The 19,561-nt window shown below is 37.9% G+C and overlaps 4 protein-coding genes and 1 long non-coding RNA gene across 6 annotated transcripts; 4 read left to right on the forward strand and 1 right to left on the reverse strand.

The window, feature by feature from the left end:
* Positions 1-289: 289 nt before the first annotated feature.
* LOC104810851 (F-box/kelch-repeat protein At5g60570) lies at positions 290-2,654 on the forward strand. Of its 2 annotated transcripts, XM_010537298.2 has the most exons (3): positions 290-446; positions 747-808; positions 898-2,654. In XM_010537298.2, exon 3 carries the CDS (start codon positions 1,198-1,200, stop codon positions 2,359-2,361), a length of 1,164 nt encoding a protein of 387 aa, XP_010535600.1. In that variant the 5' UTR covers positions 290-446; positions 747-808; positions 898-1,197; the 3' UTR covers positions 2,362-2,654. The 2 variants fall into 2 exon arrangements, with proteins under 2 accessions (XP_010535600.1, XP_010535599.1); XM_010537297.2 differs by having other exon boundaries at positions 747-2,654.
* A 2,934-nt stretch (positions 2,655-5,588) lies between these two features.
* LOC104810853 lies at positions 5,589-9,214 on the forward strand. Its single transcript, XM_010537299.2, has 8 exons — positions 5,589-6,246; positions 6,795-7,277; positions 7,375-7,534; positions 7,610-7,907; positions 8,195-8,267; positions 8,389-8,479; positions 8,583-8,662; positions 8,851-9,214. Exons 1-8 carry the CDS (start codon positions 6,178-6,180, stop codon positions 9,022-9,024), a joined length of 1,428 nt encoding a protein of 475 aa, XP_010535601.1. The 5' UTR covers positions 5,589-6,177; the 3' UTR covers positions 9,025-9,214.
* A 1,129-nt stretch (positions 9,215-10,343) lies between these two features.
* Positions 10,344-15,645, forward strand: LOC104810855 (4-hydroxy-3-methylbut-2-en-1-yl diphosphate synthase (ferredoxin), chloroplastic). The gene is made up of 20 exons (XM_010537301.1): positions 10,344-10,456; positions 10,865-11,095; positions 11,206-11,363; positions 11,595-11,701; positions 11,829-11,929; positions 12,001-12,077; positions 12,193-12,312; positions 12,399-12,629; positions 12,718-12,834; positions 12,908-12,982; positions 13,080-13,157; positions 13,254-13,313; positions 13,389-13,451; positions 13,546-13,690; positions 13,776-13,914; positions 14,234-14,311; positions 14,418-14,577; positions 14,774-14,872; positions 14,991-15,095; positions 15,414-15,645. Exons 2-20 carry the CDS (start codon positions 10,885-10,887, stop codon positions 15,519-15,521), a joined length of 2,232 nt encoding a protein of 743 aa, XP_010535603.1. The 5' UTR covers positions 10,344-10,456; positions 10,865-10,884; the 3' UTR covers positions 15,522-15,645.
* LOC104810854 lies at positions 15,629-16,269 on the reverse strand. The gene is made up of 2 exons (XR_771350.2): positions 16,030-16,269; positions 15,629-15,936 (listed from the first exon to the last, which is right to left on the reverse strand). It is a non-coding gene; the product is annotated as an uncharacterized LOC104810854 (long non-coding RNA).
* A 1,563-nt stretch (positions 16,270-17,832) lies between these two features.
* On the forward strand, positions 17,833-18,685 carry LOC104810856 (vegetative cell wall protein gp1-like). Its single transcript, XM_010537302.1, has one exon. It carries the CDS (start codon positions 17,937-17,939, stop codon positions 18,498-18,500), a length of 564 nt encoding a protein of 187 aa, XP_010535604.1. The 5' UTR covers positions 17,833-17,936; the 3' UTR covers positions 18,501-18,685.
* The last annotated feature ends 876 nt before the right edge of the window (positions 18,686-19,561 follow it).

A 19,561-nucleotide genomic window follows, 5' to 3' on the forward strand; every position in this document is an offset into this window, starting at 1 on the left:
CGCAAGTATTGTATCGTAATATAATATTACGTATGAATAAAAAATTCGTGGCGCAGTTTTCATTAAAATATCTATAATTTTTTATATATATTTTTTTTAAAATTACGCAGCTATAAAAAGAGATCCTAAATTTTTAATAATAAATATTTTTTGTGATTAAATCAATATAGATAAGACTGCATATCCGATGGGGCTTAAATGATAATATAAAAAATGTTAGGGTTAGAATGAAAATACAGCTTTTTTCTCTTTTTACGCTTCCGTTTTGTTGCCCATACTTTTCCCCTATAAACCATTTTTCAGTATCTCTCGGTTGCATCTCTCTCTCTCTCTCTCTCCGCCTCCATGCCGGTCGCCGGCAAAATTTTCACAGGGGAATAGTTTCCGGCAGGTCACTGAAGTGACCCGTGATAACGAGATCCGAATCGATCCATCGGAGGTTTTGGGTAAGCTTGCTTGCGGACAATCTTCGCTGCTGTTTTTTTTGTTGCATGATTTTTGTTCCCCCTCTTTTCGGGTTCTCTTTTCCGTTTATGAGATTCGCCTGATCCTGAATTTCGGATCTGGACCTTTTCCCTTTCCGGTTTTCCGGTTTTTTAGGGTTCGAATCTCGGATTTAGATCTTGCTTTTTCCTTCTTATTAATCTTTGTGGGATTTCATCGGTTAGGCTGCTTGTGTTTTTGAAGTTTGTGAATGAGGATTTAGGTTCAGTTCATGCTTATCTGAATTTCCGTGGTTTTTTCAGATGATTCTGGTTGCAATCGAAGAGAAACGAGGCGATACATGCATCGGCGTTCCGTCAATTCGGTAATGACTCTTGGGTTGTCGGGTTCTACATTGGTGGTTGGATTTTGAATCCCGAATTCAATTTGGTTGTCGAACTGTTTGGTTCGAAGATCCGATTTTTGTGCAAGGGTTCCTGATTTCCAGCCGCACGTCGAAGTTGGAGCTCTCCGGTTGGGTTAAAGATCGAAATGGGTGTTATTAGTTTGATTGATTGAATTGATGGGCACAATAAACAAATGGAGGTTGTTTGGGGGCAAAGATCGGAATCTGTTTTCGGGATACTGGGACAAAGTTGCTGACGGGAACAGGTGTTTGGTACTAGAATCTTGACAATTTTTTCTTGATTCAGATTTGTTTTCGCTTTTCTTTGTTTGGGGAATTTCAATTTACAGAAACTTGGTTTAACAATCATGGTTATGGAGCGTTCTTCCGAGGATATAGTGGAGGATGGAAATGGAACAGAAGTTTCTGTCTCTGTTGTGAAGGCCAGGGCGGGAGTGAACGATGGTCGTGTTCGGTTGGGATCAAGTGACTCGCTTCTCCCGGGTCTCATCGATGATGTAGCTCTGAATTGTCTTGCTTGGGTTCCGAGATCCGACTACCCTTCGCTATCGTGTGTAAACAAGAAGTACAACAGGTTGATCCAAGGTGATTATTTGTTTGGTTTGAAGAAGCAATTGGGTATAGTCGAGCATTTTGTATTTATGGTTTGTGACCCGAGAGGGTGGTTGGCATTTTCTCCCGAAAAGAAGAAATGGATGGTGCTGCCTAAGATGCCTTGTGACGAGTGCTTCAACCATGCGGATAAAGAGTCGTTAGCGGTTGGTGACGAACTTTTGGTTTTCGGGAGAGAGTTATTCGACTTTGCCATTTGGAAGTACAGCTTGAAGTTTCTTAGTTGGATCAAGTGTGAAGGAATGCACAGGCCTCGTTGCTTGTTTGCCTCGGGAAGCCTTGGTTCAATAGCCATTGTTGCTGGAGGAACCGACAAGAACGGTAACATACTGGCTTCAGCCGAGCTTTATGATTCTTCGACGGGCAGATGGGAGATGTTGCCGAACATGCACTCGCCTCGTAGGCTGTGCTCCGGGTTTTTCATGGACGGGAAATTCTATTTGATCGGCGGGATGTCGAGCCCGACAGACTCGCTGAGTTGTGGGGAGGAATTTGATCTGGAGAAGAGGAAGTGGAGGAAGATAGAGGGGATGTACCCTAACATGAACAGAGCAGCTCAGGCTCCACCTCTAGTTGCAGTGGTGAACAACGAGCTATTCACTCTCGAGTATAACACCAACATGGTGAAGAAGTACGACAAAGGGAAGAACACGTGGAACGTGATGGGAAGGCTTCCGCCATTGGCAGACTCGTCAAACGGATGGGGTCTGGCATTCAAACCGTGCGGGGACGAGCTGTTGGTGGTGGGCGGGCAGAGAGGTCCTCAAGGGGAAGGCATAGTGGTGAACTCGTGGTTGCCCGAGTCTAGAACGGAGGACGGAAACTTGGACTGGAAAATTCTCGGGGTGAAGGAAAACGTCGGCGTGTTTGTGTATAACTGCGCGGTTATGGGCTGTTAACGAGTTTCGGTAATCTTTTCGGGTTAGTTCATTCTCATTCTCATTCTCATCTCATATTTTCTCTTTGTCAGTGTCTCTAACTCGCTGTTGTATGTTCTTGTTTCTGTCCTTTTGTCCTGTGTTGGGATATATGCTTTGTGTTCTGCAATTTGCTTATTCTTCTTCTTTGGGGGGAATTCATCATTTATCTGAATAAAGAAAGATGGATTTTTTTTTAATTTTTTGTTTTGTGATTGTGAGTTCTTCCTTCATGTGAAAGAAGTGAAAGCAATAGCCCGTTCTTTGGCTTTTAATGGCGGTTCTTGGTCTTACACCATTGATGGAGCTTGGAAGAAGCTTTATATGTGTGTGTGTATATATATATATGTATGAGTGTAACAGTTACTATAATGATGGGAATTGGATAATGGACCGCCTTTGTTATGGAGTCCGGTCCATTCAATCCATTTTAAAATTCGTTATTACCTATATATATCGCTTTGGTATTATGCCATATTAGATTTGACTTTTACATGTTTTTATTTTATCTATATATAAAAATATTTGGATAAACTTATCAAAAGAATGTAATATTTTAATCTAAATCTTCCAACAACGTATATTTCATAAATTTGGTGGTTGAGATATTCATTCACCGAATGAAAAAAAAAAACTAACTGATTGATATATTTTGTTTTTAAGTTCCAAATTCATTTTTTAAGCCTCTCTAATCATATAGATACACACGCATACCAATATAACAATACATATATATGTACACATATGTGTGTGTGTGTATGCTCATGCGTATAGGTATTTTGGCTTTTCTGGTTTATATGAACCGGTTTAAGTATTTTCAATACTTGGTGGATTTCTTAATCTTCTTTTTCTTTTATAGAAAGATAATATTCTTTTATCTTTCCCACTTCCAAAATCCCAACATCTATACACACACACACACATATATATATATATATATATATATATATATTAATATATGTACATGCATGTATGCATGTAACTACGTCGGTATGATATATACAGATTCTGCATGACATAATTAAATCATTGGCGGTTTAAACGCGCGTCTTACTTGTATAAATAATCTCAATACTTACATTTACTTACCACTTATTAGATTCTTCTATATATGCTTATATTATTAGCAAATGCTTAACGTTTTATACTTATAGAAAGTTGAAACAAATCGCGAGTTCATATATATATATAAGCAATATAAACTTTTAGAATATATTTAATTTTAATATAATTATATATCGTATATTTATACATATCGGATTTGTACCTAATTGATTGTGATCGTAGGTATGGAAGCATAAAAATTTGCTTTCTCCTCCGCATGAGAGAATGTCTGTCGGAGAAATCAGCAAAAGATAAAACGGACCATTCGAAAAAAAAAGAAAGTGTATAATCAATTTAATAATTAATCATAGTGTCCATATTACAAGAATTAAATGCTTATCGAATATAAATTATATTATAATATCGACTATACATCCAAAACACATTCATTATATTTGATAATTAATTATAAAACATGCACACTTTTTGGACCATTGAAAAAACACGGACGGATAGTCGTGTATTTTATCTCTATTAACTTAAAATACGATTTACATGATAATTAATAATCGGTACAATTAATTAGGAGTACATATAATTATAATTATGAAACAAAATCTTCAATCTCACACCTCCAATAAAGGAGAGTTATATTTCAAAATTCAAGTCAAAAACTGCTTTTCGTTCGTGAAAATGATTACTCCTAAATTGTTTTGAACAAAAAAAAAAAGTTATGATTCTTCCAAAGAGGCAAAATATATATACAGCAAATAAAAATTGGCAAAATACAAAAAAGAAACTAACTTTCTTTAGGGCATTTATTCCAAAGTGAAACTCAAATATACAAGCCGCCTATTTTTTTCGTGGGCCTTATAGTTTAAAGTCATTTATATATGTATGTATATATATATATATACATACATATATAAATATATATGAAAAATGGAAAAGTACTTTTTTAATTATCATTGTTATTTATAATATGATTTTTTGTTTTTAAATTTGAATTTTTTTGTTTCTAAATGTTATATTTATTTATCTTTATATCTTGTTTCATTTTTTTTTTCCAATTTCATTCGAATCCGTTTTTATTTAAAATTTTATTATCACTATTACATGTAATTTAGATCACCTTAATTTTGATTTTGAAGAAAAAAATATATTCAATCCGTTTTTAAATCGAAATATAACTATATTACTAGATTCGATTCAACTTGATTTCGTTTAAAGAATGGAAGATGATGACTCCTAATACGTAATATCAAATTAGCAACTCCTAAAACATTTTGATTGATACAGAGTCTAACAAAATAACAGTGAAAGCTTTACATAATTGATGATGGCAAAGTGGAATGGACGTGAGTTGAAAAAAAGTATACAAAATGCCACGTCACCATATCATTTTATTTCACATAAAATAAAAAAATATTGATGAGATGTCATGTTATCTTTAACACCTAACATAGCATAAGCTTTACTCATGATCTTGATGCATCATTATCAAAGATTTTTTTTCTTTTAAAAAATTTATATAATCTAATCGGATCATAACCTTTGTATTGGAAAAAAATCGATATAAAGCATTCATACCATATTTGCTATAATGAATCAATGGACCATAAATTTTTAAATATTTTTCTTTTAATTTTAACCCTTAGTTTAAGCATAAACATAAACAAAAATTAAAAATATAAGTAGGAAATATTGCAAGAAGTAACTATTGAAATGAATCAAGATATAAAATTTCAATTCCAATCAATTCAAACCATATAAGAACCAATAAATTTAATATCAGTTTTTTTTATTTGTGAACAAATATAACGAAACTATTGGTCCTCGTCTGCTGAAAAACAGTTTGGAACCCTTAAGGTTAATATTAATGTTAGATTAAATTTGTGGATACAAAACAAACGCAGAAAAAACAAAAAAAAAAAACAAATCAATTGTGATGAACAATAATTTATTTATGCATGTCCTTTCAAAAATATAGATATGTTCACATCAAATGCGAGCATACGATAAAGCCAACACTTATTCCGGTTATCCACGAAATAAATTGACATCAAAATTGCAAAATAAAAAAAAAATTGAAAAGAGAGCAATTGGTGATGGAAGTGGGCAAATCTCTCAGGAACAGTAGAAGTAGGCCCATCTCTCTCTCTCTCTCTCTCTCTCTCTCTCCTTCTTTCGCCATACCAATAAATGAGAATCATGTCTTTCCCTCTCATTCCCAGTGCCTTTTCTCCTTCTTACTAATCCCCCATTTACAACCCAAACCCACTATCTTCTTCCCACCATCAATACAGTCCCCAAGAACAAAGTTTGGGGTTTCACATCTTCTTGTTCCTTTTTGGGCAAATTTCGAGTTCTGGGTTCATCTGATTCTTCTTATTTTAGCGTTTTCTGAACTAAAGTTTCATCCTTTTTGAAAATTGGATTCTGGGTTTCGTGTAGTTGTGGGGTTTTTGCTTGTGTGTATGTGCAGTGTGACGCCGCTCTTGTCCTTTTGAGCAAATTGTGGAACTTGAGTATAAGTTTGTTTTTTGAGTTTTGTCTGTTCTTTTAATAAAAAGCTTTCGAATTTTTTTTTTCTAATATGGAGAGGTTTTGTTTCCTTTTTCTCCTGTCGGTGGTTTGTTAGCTGTAATAACCCAAAACATCTCTTCTTCCTCTTTCTTTGCTGCTTTTGTGAAGAAGTTTTGAATTTGGGGATATTAAGTTTATCTGAATTCTGTATTTTGACGGCGTGAAGTGATGAGTAATGAGGAGAATCCTCTTAATGTTGGTTCAAGCCATGGCGATACCTCCCCTGCTTCAAATCAGGTATGAAGTTTTGTTCATCATAAACACAGACATATATTTACACGCAAGAACATATGTGTCTGTTCATCTGATGAATCTTTCAGATTCAAAAGCTGTGATCTTTTGGATAATATTTTATATGGGATTTGCTGAAAGGATTAGTTGCGTACCACAAAATCGAGATCCAACGACGGAGTTGCGTTTTGTTGGCTCATATTTTTCCCGTTTATGTAACTGAAACTCTATAATATATTGCGTGAATGGAACTGTAACTGAACTCTTGTGATTTATTGCGTGTATGGAAGTCCAAAGCGACAGTTGAACATGAGAGAGAGCTGGATCCATTCTTGCTGATTCTTGACTGAAATGATGAAAGATCAGTTGTTTTTGAGAATCTTTAATTTCAGATTTGTGACCGTCCCTTGATCTATTGCAGGATAATGATGTTCCCATTTAGACCTTCCAGATATGCTTAAGTTGATAACTAGTTGGTTCATCCAAGAAAGAGATGCTTATGTGTAATTTAGTTTCTAACATCATTTGTCATCGTCCTTGTCCTTCTTTACAAGGCTGAGGAGCCTATAACAGAAGAAGGGTCCACAGAATTTCAACGATGGAGGCGAAAGAATCTATCTTTGCAAATACCCACAAGAGCAGTTGCACTTTCATCCGAGGATTCGGTCGTAATCAAGATGCCTCCAACTCCTAGTCCAACTCCAAGAAGGGTGAATTTTGCTTTGGCAGCGAGTTCTCCAGGTCCGGGTCCATCTTCTGGTTCTGCTTCTTCCCGGGGCAAGTCTTCCTTGAGGAATCTCCTGCCTAAAGTCGGGTTCAAACCAAGAATCATTTGTTCCGATATCGAGAAGGGATCGGAAGGGGTTTCTTCGCCTTCTGGGATGCAGGAGAAGGCCTCGATATCGAGATCTTTATCTCTTTCGAAGATCTTTACGCCTCGGATCAAGAGAACATCATCTCTACCTGTCACACCCATTGCTCATTCAAACCCGGAGTCAGCTCATGGAGGAAGTACCATTGTTTCCCAAAACTCTTGCGTAAGCCCTTTTCGTGTATTGAGAAGAGGGCTCGTTGGAGAAAAAGATTTTCGAAATGCCATTTTCATTTTACGTACTCGTGTTTGTTTTTTTGCAGAGCAAAGGGAGTTTACAGATAGCTCGCTCGCTTTCTGTTCCTGTTAATGGAAAGGACATAGGTTTAAAGAGAATGGATTCATTCTTCAGAGTTATTCCCACGACTCCTCGTGTAAAGGAAGGAAATGTGTTGCCAGATACACCTCAAGCTTGCGATGCCGGTAAATTCATGTGTCAATTTGTTGTATGCTCTGTGTTCTTGCCTTTGTACATAAAAAATGTACTTGATCATACAGAAACAAGCGATGCTGATGGAGAGGATATACCCGAGGAAGAGGCTGTTTGTAGGATTTGTTTGGTTGAGCTATGCGAAGGGGGAGAAACCCTAAAAATGGAGTGTAGTTGCAAAGGGGAACTTGCTCTTGCCCACAAAGAATGTGCTCTGAAATGGTTCACCATCAAAGGAAACAAGACTTGTGATGTGTGCAAGCAAGAGGTGAAGAATTTGCCTGTGACATTGTTACGGATTCAAAGCACTCTTGGACGGAATTCCGGAGGAAACACAGCTCAGCTTCACGATGTATCGGGATACAGGTAATTCCCGAACCTTATATTAAGAATATCCGAATACTCGTTGCACAACGGGTTTCCTTGAAATGGCAGTGTATGAAATATGAAGGCTCATTGTCACTATAGATACCACAACAACAAAAAGTTTGAACCTTTGTAAAATTTCATTCATTCCGCTCTGCAAGAATCCAAGGGTCAACCTTCTTGGATCATTCCTTTGTAAATTTTGAGCCCTTTTTCAAATGGCAAACTGTGTTTAAAAGCCTTGCAAAGTGACCGGCAAGAGATTCTGCTTCTTCATTTCTCCTCAGGGTATGGCAAGAGGTGCCGGTTCTGGTAATTATCAGCATGCTTGCATACTTCTGTTTCCTTGAGCAGCTCCTGGTAATACTCTTTTCACCATATTGACTGTGCTTTCTATACATGTACCATATCATTAACAACCATGGCAAGCATTCGGATATTAAACATAAAACTGTGAATCTATACATCCATCAATGTCCAGGTCGAGAAAATGGGCACGGGTGCGATTGCCATATCTCTGCCGTTTTCCTGCATTCTCGGTCTTCTTGCATCGATGACTGCATCAACCATGGGTAATGCATCCGATCCGAGATAACTAACTCTCCATTTGAATGGAGCAACGTTATTTGCATCTGGGTATCTGCTTAACCCGATCTCTCTGATTCTTGCGTGCAGTCGTGAGAAGATTCGTATGGGTTTACGCTTCTGTCCAGTTCGCTCTCGTGGTTCTCTTCGCCCACGTGTTTTACTCCATGGTCCGTACCCTCCAAAGCCTCTCTTACTTCCTTTCTCACTGCAGCAAGTAAAAAAAATGCGCAAGCTTTGAGATCTTTAGAGTAGAAGCCGATGCAAATCTGCGACCTTGACCGTAAAAAAGCCGAAATCTTTGGGATCTTTATGGTAAAACCCGAGTTGGGTGGTGACAGTTTTCGTGGTTTTTCAGGTGGAACTGCAAGCCGTTCTGTCGGTTCTTCTGGCGACGTTTGCAGGGTTTGGAGTTTCGATATGTGGAAGTTCGGTTCTTGTGGAGTTCGTGAGGTGGAGAAGGAGGTGGCGAGAGAGGAGGCTGCAGCAGCAACCGGCCGAGAGCCAGCAAGTGGGCGGCCATGGAAGCTGATGACTCTCGGAGCTGGTCTCTTCTCTTGTACGGTTTGCGTAAAGAAGAATTTTATAAAGTTTGTGTTTTTTCTGTTGCCATAGCTCTTCTATACTTTGCCTGTGCAGTGTGATATGCGCAGCCTTTTGCTTTCTGCTAATGAATGAATGTTCACAAAGAAGTAAATACCCAAAATACCCTTTTGCCGAAACTATTTTTGTACGTATTTTTTCAGATATGACTAAAAATAACAGTATAACGTTAAATTTACGATACTTTTGTTAGTATGATAAATTTAAATGTAATTTAAATGTTATTATCAATGTGGTATACTATAATTATGATTAGATTAGATATATGTATACAAGTCTATTCTTCTAATATATATATATATATATATATATATATATTGGTGGACTCTTACTATTTAAATACATAATGTGCAGAAGGTTTTGTAAATAAGTTAGACATAAATCAAATATCGGAAATTTTGGTTTATGTGATTTCGAATTGGAACAATTTGGATTTTAAACTATGGATTTCAGATATAAAAATCAGAGTAATTTCGATATGAAATGGTCCAAATTCCATTTGTGCTTCTCGTGCTTTGTATGAAGGATTATAATATTAGGATTCGTTAAAACCAATGAATCAAATTCAAATTAAGACGATTATCCTCAAATATGAGCAGACAAATCACGTGTGGTATACATGACTTTTGTCCCAACGCTTATTTATAATTAATAATAACTACATATAATAAAAAAACAAACAAGACTATATAAACACATGTTCCTGTTACATTTATTAAATAGACCGATCACTTTCACTTGGAAGCCCCTAAAATATATATTATTTACAAAATGTTATTGCTATGCCATATTCTATATTAATGGTTCTTACCTTTAAATCATTTAGAGATTTTCTCAAATTGATTTTTTTTTTTTTATAATATGCTCATTTACAGAGTGTTCATCTGAGATTGAACATATCAAAAATTGGGTATTATGTTTCCTTTTATCTTCAAGAATCTCATGGGAAAAAAAAATCTGTTCTTTTATAGAAATTAGTTAATGCATCATCTTTTATGATAAGTATGAAATTAGGGATCAAATTGAAATTAAATAAAGTGGGCTTGGCGATTTTCACCAAATTACGTGATTTAAATCATATATTAAAGAAAAAAAATTAAAAATTCGACCGAGACAGAGATACATACACCTGTCCATCTATTCAGTTGTATGTATCTATCCATCCAGAGCTATTTTCACTTCCCATCTTCATTAAAAAAAAAAAAATTATGCTTATATATATTTATGTGAAATTCATGACGGAAACTATCCCTCTCATATTCTTCTCACCACTAATTTCTCCCTCTCTTCCCCTTCTTCTTCTCCATCTGGACCCTTCTGTTCTCTACTCTGATTCTTCGGCTCGAAGGTTGTCATTTCAGGTACTGTTTGGATGCCGAGAAAATGGAAAAGGGATTTTTCTTTTTAGGCTGATTCTTCGGTTAATCGAGGCTGGTATGGTCTTGTTGCCGATAAAATTTCCCAGAGGGAAAAAGTTATGCCCTTTATGCGATTAGATTCTGTGTAATTTACCGGGAGACGATGGTTATTATTGGGCTAATTTCGGGTTTCATCTTCGCTCTCGGAATCTGCGGTCTGTGTAGATTTTTACTTCAGGATCAGTAGGAAAAAAAACTGAAACTTTTGCTGAATTTTCATTGTCCTTTATTTTCTCGGGAACCAAACAGGACCTGAGTAGAGTACCGAACTTTCTGCGTTGTCTCTTCACCTTTTTTTTTATAAATAATTGTTTTTTTAAATTTAGTCAATGTGTTCTTTGAACTTTGCAGCTACTTGATTTGCTAAAGAAATGGCCACCGGAGTGTTGCCGGCTTCGTTTTCCGGCGTCAAGATCCCGGATTCAAAATTGGGGTTTGCAAAAAGTTTGGATTTTGTGAAGGTTTGTGATCTGCGGAGGACAAGATACGGTGGTCGGAGAAGAGTTTCTGTTGTCCGATGTTCAAGCCAAGGCTCCGACATTGCAGAGCTTCAACCTGCATCAGAGGGAAGCCCTCTCTTAGGTATATATGCTCTCTCTCTCTCTCTGATCACCAATGTTCATTTCAGTTTTTTTGGTATGGAGATGATAATTTTGGTGTGTTCCTGATGATTGTATGATGTTGGTCTGTAGTACCGAGACAGAAGTATTGCGAGTCGTTGCATAAGACCGTGAGAAGAAAAACTCGGACTGTAATGGTTGGAAACGTGGCTCTTGGAAGTGATCATCCCATTAGACTTCAGACGATGACTACATCCGACACAAAGGATGTCTCGGGGACGGTTGAAGAGGTTTTGTTCTGTTCCCATGTCTATGCACGGTCGGGAAAATGATGCTTAGGTTTTGCGATATAGCATATGCATCATAAAGCTGTGACCTTTTTCAGGATCTTCCAGATGGGTTTTAGATTCTTGATGTTTATAATCCATATAATCAGTTGGAATTTAGATTGCTTTTATTTTTCCGATTATAGTTGCAGTCCATCTTTCTGTTTACATATTCTGCCGGTTCTGTGATCGTAGGTTATGAGAATTGCGGATAAGGGAGCTGATATTGTTAGGATAACTGTTCAAGGGAAGAAAGAAGCCGATGCATGCTTCGAGATAAAAAATAAACTTGTTCAGTTGAAGTAAGTCATGGCCAATACCGAGCTTTCTGCAAATTTATGCTTGTCTTCAACGCTTTGGGATTTTCTTTTTCGTTCTATCTTTACTCGAGTAACATACAATTGACTCAACTCTATCATGTTTGAACAGTTACAATATACCTCTGGTGGCAGATATCCATTTCGCCCCATCAGTAGCCTTGCGAGTTGCTGAATGCTTTGACAAAATCCGAGTCAACCCGGGAAACTTTGGTGGGTTTTTTGTTTTTCTTCTGTTTTGCTCTGGACCCTTGTGTTCAATGCTGAGTATTTTCCCGTTGCAGCTGACAGGAGGGCTCAGTTTGAACAGATAGAATATACGGAAGAAGAATACCAGAAAGAACTCGAACACATTGAGCAGGTAAGAGCTTTTACCGTCTCTCTAATATGCTAGATTTACGTGTTCACTGTCTTATCTTTCGTTTTCGTGTTATTGGTCTTGACGGTGTTCCTCTCTCGTTTGACTGAACTGTCAGGTTTTCACTCCATTGGTTGAGAAATGCAAGAAGTATGGAAGAGCGATGCGTATTGGTACAAATCATGGAAGTCTTTCTGATCGTATCATGAGCTATTACGGGGATTCTCCACGAGGAATGGTGTAAAATGCTTACCCTTTTATAGCTTTTAGATCGGCCTTTTTTGTTGCTCACTATTGTTGACTGGCTAGAGTTACTGAAAATAGGTGGAATCAGCCTTTGAGTTTGCAAGGATATGCCGGAAGTTAGACTTTCATAACTTTGTCTTCTCGATGAAAGCGAGCAACCCGGTTGTCATGGTCCAGGCATACCGTCTGCTCGTGGCTGAAATGTATGTTCTTGGCTGGGATTACCCTCTCCACTTGGGTGTGACCGAAGCAGGAGAAGGCGAAGATGGACGGATGAAATCTGCTATTGGAATCGGGACTCTTCTTCAGGTACCATTTTTCATTTTATACTGTTTAAGATCGTGAAGCTATTTCGTAAGATGTTAAGTATATAGTAGTAACGGCATCATTCTTGCAGGATGGTCTAGGTGATACGATTAGGGTTTCGCTAACCGAGCCACCAGAAGAGGAGATAGATCCGTGCAGGCGGTTGGCCAACCTCGGGACAAGAGCAGCTGAACTTCAGCAAGGCGTGGTATGACTCTGTTGGAGTGGGCTCTTGTCCGAATTTCCAGTCTTGTTGTCTGACGTAATGCTTTTTGTGTTAGGCACCATTTGAAGAAAAACACCGGCATTACTTCGATTTCCAGCGTCGGACTGGTCAACTACCCGTACAGAAAGAGGTAAAGCTGGAAGCGGTTTTAGACCTCCTGCTTGCTTATACCGTGTCTTTTGTGCATACCTGACGGAAAAACGAGCTGACCTGATAGAAAAATACAGGGAGAAGAGGTTGATTACCGAGGTGTCCTTCACCGTGATGGTTCCGTCCTAATGTCGGTTACTCTAGATCAGTTAAAGGTTTGTTATTTTTGTCTTTTTGGAATTCTCTTCCCTTATCTAAATCACTATCTTCAAGGGAGTAGCATGATCTTACGGGATCTCTGTCTTTTTCAGACACCGGAACTTCTCTACAGATCACTCGCAGCAAAGCTTGTTGTTGGCATGCCATTCAAGGTCGGTCTCATCCAACTTTTACGCGAGAAATCAATGATGTATCTCTCATTTATGATGTTTCTTTCGTCGGTTTAGGATCTGGCAACAGTGGATTCAATCTTATTGAGGGAGCTACCGTCTGTAGATGATAGCAATGCTGTAAGGACACACAGTTTTCTCTGTCTGATTCTTGTGTTATGCTTATGCAAGTGATTTCATCGTTGAGAGAAAATCCTGCTCTTCCTTATTACAGCGGTTGGCTCTTAAACGGTTGATCGATGTCAGTATGGGGATCATAGCTCCATTGACAGAGCAACTCACAAAGCCATTGCCCAATGCCATGGTTCTTGTGAGCCTTAAGGAACTGTCTGGCAATGCTTACAAGCTTCTCCCCGAAGGTTTTGGACCTTGAAACTTTTCTGAAAACTGAAGTATAACAGAGAAATGAAACGGGTGCATTAATTTTCTCTTTCGTTGCTTCAGGGACACGTTTGGTTGTCTCTTTACGCGGGGATGAAGCATATGAAGAGCTGGAGATTCTCAAGAATGTTGATGTTACTATGATCCTTCACGAAGTACCCTTCGAGGAAGAAAAAATTAGCAGAGTACATGCAGCTAGGAGGTAAGGATCGCTATCTTTTACCCGTTCAATCAATCTTCATCAAGAGTTCGCTATCTTCGTATGGTTTAAAGTTACCTCCTTTATCATCTTGAAATGCCGATATTGTTCCGGGTCTGACCCTCCGATCAAAGGGTTGGATTTTCTAGTCAATCTTCATCAAGATTTCACTATCTTCATATAGTTAAAGCTGCCTCCTTGATCGTCTTGGACTGCCGATATTGTTCCGGGTCTAACTCTTTTGGTCAAAGGGTTGGATTTTGTCATAAATCTTCATCAAAGTTTAAGCCTTTTTCAAGTCTGATATTCTCCGTCCTTGCAGGTTATTCGAGTACCTATCAGACAATTCGCTGGACTTCCCCGTTATCCACCACATTCACTTCCCGAAAGGGTTTAACAGGTAACTAATTTTACGTTAAGAAAACACCATAGAAACCCGCAGACCGAAACAAAGATATCAGCTTCAGCTGGCGTGTCATCTTACGTTATTTCCTGCCCGTACGCAGGGATGATTTGGTAATTCGTGCAGGGACATATGCCGGAGGCCTTCTGGTCGATGGTCTCGGGGACGGTGTCATGCTGGAAGCCCCTGACCAAGATTTCGACTTTCTCAGGAACACTTCCTTTAACTTGCTTCAAGGTTGCAGAATGCGTAACACAAAGACGGTACTTTTGCTCGTCTCGTTTATATATTTTTTTTCCTCCCCAGAAGTTCCGGTTTCTTGTAATTCTGCTCCTTATATTTCATAGTTCCTCCGTATTCCCCCTCAAACTTAAGTAAGTTCAACGTTTTCAACTGTAAACAAATCCGGTTTAGGAGAAATGTTGCAACTTTTCCTCTGGTGGTGTGAATGAATTGCAGGAATACGTATCGTGTCCGTCGTGTGGAAGAACGCTCTTTGACCTTCAAGAAATAAGCGCAGAGATCCGAGAAAAGACTTCGCATTTGCCCGGTGTCTCGGTAATAAGTCCCTCTTCCTTTCCCCGAAAAAACACAAAAGGATTCCATTTTTTTACGGGACAATTGCTGGTTTTTGCCTGCTTATGATCTGAATCGTCGGGTTTTTTTTTTGGCTTAGATCGCGATCATGGGGTGCATAGTGAACGGACCGGGTGAAATGGCTGACGCTGATTTTGGCTACGTCGGTGGAACTCCCGGAAAAATTGACCTCTATGTCGGAAAGGTAAAAACTTTCCCCCGAAAAAACGGACCCTTTAGCTTCATTTGTTGTGAGGCTTTGTCGAAAAAACAGAAGTTTGGATCTTTCAAGGACATAAAACTCGTGTGAAAATAACGGAAACATAAAAAGAGAGAACCTTTATCTTCATGCGGAGTGGATGTGAGGTTTTTTTGTCTGAAAGGCAAAAGCTTTAGCCAAAGAAAACGTGTCTGAAGTTTACTTTGAAACGATTACCTTCATTTGGACCGAACAAAACCGTGTCTGAATTCACCGTCCAGAACGTAATTTCTTATGTCGTGACCGTTTGGAATGGTGTAACAGACGGTGGTGAAGCGTGGAATCGCGATGGCAGAGGCGACGGATGCGCTGATCGATCTGATCAAAGAGCACGGGCGATGGGTGGATCCCCCGACAGAGGACGAGATATGATGATCGGAATCTTACAAGTAGCGTCGAATAAAACGGATCTTGTTATATTGTTTTCGTTATGAACGATCGAACTCGTCGATTGACGCTTTCAGTAATCGGAATCAAAATGTTTTAGCCGATGATCTTTTATTAGGGTTTCGCCGACACGAAACGATACAACCTCAACATACGAAACATTGGTGGTGGTGGTAGTAGTAGTAATGAAGGAACAAAGGAATACAGAACTCAGGGTTTCGGTTTTGAATGGATCAGTCGAAAAGGCAGCAGCAGACGGAGCCCGAGCCGGGAGATCCCGAGGGGTCGGAGACGCAGAATCCCGACATCGAGGGAGGATCGTTGGGGCCGTGGCATTGCCTGACGCAGTCGGCATGTTTGTTGCAAGGTCCTCGGAAATGGCATGCTCCATCCGTGTGCTCTGTTACATGCACCATGCCATGCCAAGGTCATGATCATACATTACATGCATCATATATTACATATAGATTCCTTTTGATATAAAAACGATTACCAGATTGAACGGTGATAACGAGAGAGAAGATGATTAGGAAGGCAGCAACTTGGAGTTTTGGCGATCCCATTCTTTTTCTTCTTTCAATTCTTTACAAATATATTTTTTTTTCCTTTTTTCTTTTTTTATTTGTGCAGATGATTTTTTTTTTGTTTTTTAAGTAGAAGAAAGTGAGGAGGGTTTGTATTTATATGTGAAAAAACCGGTTTCCGTAATTAAAAATAGAACCGATTTCATAGGAAATACTAATTACCCACTTTGACTCAACTAGTTACCCGAAAACGGAAAACAAATACCAAAAAAACAAAACTCAAAATGGAAAATGTTTTTTTTTTCATCTAATTTCGGATCTGATTTTTGTTTTGGGCTTTGTAATAATTCATTCTTCTTTGGTTTACATTTAGATGTTCGAATGAAATCACTAACCTTTGACCAAAAATAAAAAGTTTGTATATTAATATGAATTTTTCCAAAAAAAATAAATAAATTTTACTAGAATGATTTTAGAATAACATATTATTGTATACGTATTTGTATGTTTTAGATACCATCTATACGTCATGATTTTGTTTTTATTTTTGTTTTAAATTTTGGTTTAACTCGATTGTGCCTCGAGAATTAAAAAAAAATAGAATAATTTTCTATAAAAATGATAAATAAATTATCTTCTTTAACCCAACTGGTTGTAATATTGGGTTACACAAAAAACCGAAAACAAAAACCAAAAGACCCTCAAAACGGAAAATGTATTTTATTAATCAAACTTTTAGAGATAAAAAAAAAAATTGAGATGCAGTTGGGTCAAAAACTTGATGAATTTCTGAATTGTAAAAAAAACATTAAACAAATAAAAAAACTATCAAAATTATCCTTGCGAAAAAAAAAATATGCGCGATTTACATCGATATGGGGTATATAATATATGATGATACCAAAATATTATAAAACATTTGATATTAATGAGAAAAAATTTAAATAACGGAAATAATTTTGTGAGGTAACGAGTTATCCAATTTATATATACATATTAGACCGTTTGGTTCGTGAATAAATCGAATTGGCTTGTGATTTATTAATTTCACACAGAGCGGACATTTCATCAAATATACGTTGGGGAAAAAGATCATTGGTTTGAATTATTATTATTCTTAAAATTATATGTTTTTAGGATCATATCCAATAAACACTCAGAAATTCATGATTGATATCTAATCTCGACCACGGATCCCTTTTTTTATAAAAAAAAATTGACTAATAAATTAATATGCATTTTCTTAATTTAGTAATTAAGATAATGAGATCTTGAATTCAAAAGGGAATGACCCTTCGATATTAAGCTAATTAGGTGCAATGCTCAATGACATATTACCTTTAAATCTTTCTTTTTTAGCAAAGCTCGGATACTAATTAAGAAACCTCTCTAATAATAAGAAGTGATGACTTAATTTACAACCAAAACGACATATTAAGAGAAACTACTCACAATTATTATCTTTTCTGGTTATTAATAGATTTGACAAATAATTAGCTTTTTTTTTTATCAATGTAAACTTTCATTTATGTACATACACATAACATATACATGCATGCATGTTACCGGCTGCATATATATTGTATATACATATGTATGTATTTGTCGAGTTTATTTATTTATTTTTTCCAAAAAGTTATTCACTTTCTACGAATCCGGATCCGGTGCTCCGCAGCTATTTACTGTACCATACGTATCCGACGTGGCGTCCTCCCATTCGTTATCCCCTTTCCGTAGCCTTTTAGCGAATCTTTATTCTCTCTCTCTCTAAAACCGACTTTGGGTTACCATTTTACAGATCTCTTCCTTCTCCTCTATCTTCTCAAGTCATCACATTTTCCATACACAGCGAGAAATTGAGTGTTGGATCTTCCAGATGGCGAAGCTCCTCGGCATTATCCTTGCGGTTCTACTAGTTGCGGAACTCGCGTTCGGTATGCTTCCGCCTGATTTTTCCCCGGCTCCGTCGCCGGATCTGGGCGCCGACGCAGCAGATTTGCCTCCGGTTCTGGCTCCGACACCGGAAACCGGATCTCCGCCATCTCCAGTCTCTCCTTCCCCTGCGGAGTCTCCGATTGAGCATTCATCTCCGCCGGAGCCTGAATCCGAACACTCTCCGTCTCCTGCACCGGCGAATTCTCCGTCGAGCTCTCCGCCGACACCAGAGGAAGCAGCGTATCCATCTCCTCCGTCTCCGACTCCGGCTCCGGAACCAGAACCTAGCGAGGCCAGCGATGTCAGCCACAGCGAAATCACCGCGACCGATGACGACGAATCCTCCGGCGGCGGTGGAGGAATGAGCGGCGGGAAGAAGGCCGGGATCGTGGTGGGAGTGTTTGCGGCGGCGTGTGTGGTCGGAGTCGCAGGAGTTGTGTACAAGAAGCGGCAGGAAAATATCCGCCGATCACGGTACGGATACGCCGCGAGAGAGCTTCTGTGAAGAAAGAGAGAGATCGGCGATGAGAGAGAGCCGATTCTCCGCCGTAGATCTCTGATTCTTTTGTTAGTTCAAATTCAAATCCACCATTTTTTTTTTGCCTTTCGTGTTCGTGTAATCACTAAGACTTTGAATTTGAAATTCCTACCGTTTGGTAATTGAAATTCAATTCTTTATATGTTAGATTTTCCAAATATCTAATTACTTTTGGCAGTACAAGTTCAAATTCAGTGATTTTTTTTTTCACCGACGATTTGCAAAATCTTTTCCCCATATTTTGTAAAAAAAAAACTAGAATTTTTATCGAATAAAGTCCTGAATCTTAAACTCATCGCCAAACAAATTCATAAAGGTTGATAATTTTTGGACAAGAACCTCGAAATGTAAATTATTCGTGGATAAATTTTTCTCTCTGTTAATATTTCCCATTAGCATTCAATTGGATTTTGTAAATATTTGACACAATATATTCTCTTTTTTTTCCTTATTGGAGGCAATTGAGTGAACTCTAAATTCGGTTTTTATTAAGAAAAATGAACTCTTTTTTCCTACTATATTCATATTCGATCTTAAAATAAACTTGATTTGGTTTTAGGAAAATATATTTTGTAGACCAAAAAAAAATTAAAAAATGGAAAATATATTTTGGCAGACTTATAAAATTGAATATATTATCAACTCTTGATCAGTTGAAGAAACTATAAAAAAAGAGTGCAATTTTGTGTATTTGGAATGAAAGATTAATCAACACAGGAAAAAACAAAACAATGAATATGTCTCTTCTTCGCTTCCAATTCCCAAATTCATTGTACGGATTCCAAAAAACAAATGACAGGACCCATCTCTCTTCTTCGGATTCATTGTACAGATTCCCAAATCTCACCTTCTCGAAAACGTCTCTCTCTCGAGATCGAAAGACTTCGCCTTTCAAGACAACAGTGGAGGCTTCCGGTATGTTCTAAGATCTTGCAAGAAGTTTTTGATCGTGTTGAATCGAAACCTCGATCTGGGTTTGACTGCTTTATGTTGTCTGCTTCTCTTCCGACGACGGATTCACGCAGGGA

The sequence above is a fragment of the Tarenaya hassleriana genome, unplaced genomic scaffold, assembly GCF_000463585.1.
Source record: "Tarenaya hassleriana unplaced genomic scaffold, ASM46358v1 Cleome19, whole genome shotgun sequence".
Classification (NCBI taxonomy): Eukaryota; Viridiplantae; Streptophyta; class Magnoliopsida; order Brassicales; family Cleomaceae; genus Tarenaya; species Tarenaya hassleriana.

What these genes read in the sequence shown, in the direction of transcription:
- LOC104810851 (XM_010537297.2), top strand. Translation starts at nt 1,198, where the DNA reads ATGGTTATGGAGCGTTCTTCCGAGGATATAGTGGAGGATGGAAATGGA.
- LOC104810855 (XM_010537301.1), top strand. Translation starts at nt 10,885, where the DNA reads ATGGCCACCGGAGTGTTGCCGGCTTCGTTTTCCGGCGTCAAGATCCCG. An exon ending in CTGAACTTCAGCAAGGCGTG is followed by an intron (nt 12,835 to 12,907) that starts GTATGACTCTGT and finishes TTTTTGTGTTAG; the next exon opens with GCACCATTTGAAGAAAAACA. An exon ending in TTACTCTAGATCAGTTAAAG is followed by an intron (nt 13,158 to 13,253) that starts GTTTGTTATTTT and finishes TGTCTTTTTCAG; the next exon opens with ACACCGGAACTTCTCTACAG.
- LOC104810856 (XM_010537302.1), top strand. Translation starts at nt 17,937, where the DNA reads ATGGCGAAGCTCCTCGGCATTATCCTTGCGGTTCTACTAGTTGCGGAA.
- LOC104810853 (XM_010537299.2), top strand. Translation starts at nt 6,178, where the DNA reads ATGAGTAATGAGGAGAATCCTCTTAATGTTGGTTCAAGCCATGGCGAT. An exon ending in CACGATGTATCGGGATACAG is followed by an intron (nt 7,908 to 8,194) that starts GTAATTCCCGAA and finishes ATTTCTCCTCAG; the next exon opens with GGTATGGCAAGAGGTGCCGG. An exon ending in GTTTCCTTGAGCAGCTCCTG is followed by an intron (nt 8,268 to 8,388) that starts GTAATACTCTTT and finishes ATCAATGTCCAG; the next exon opens with GTCGAGAAAATGGGCACGGG.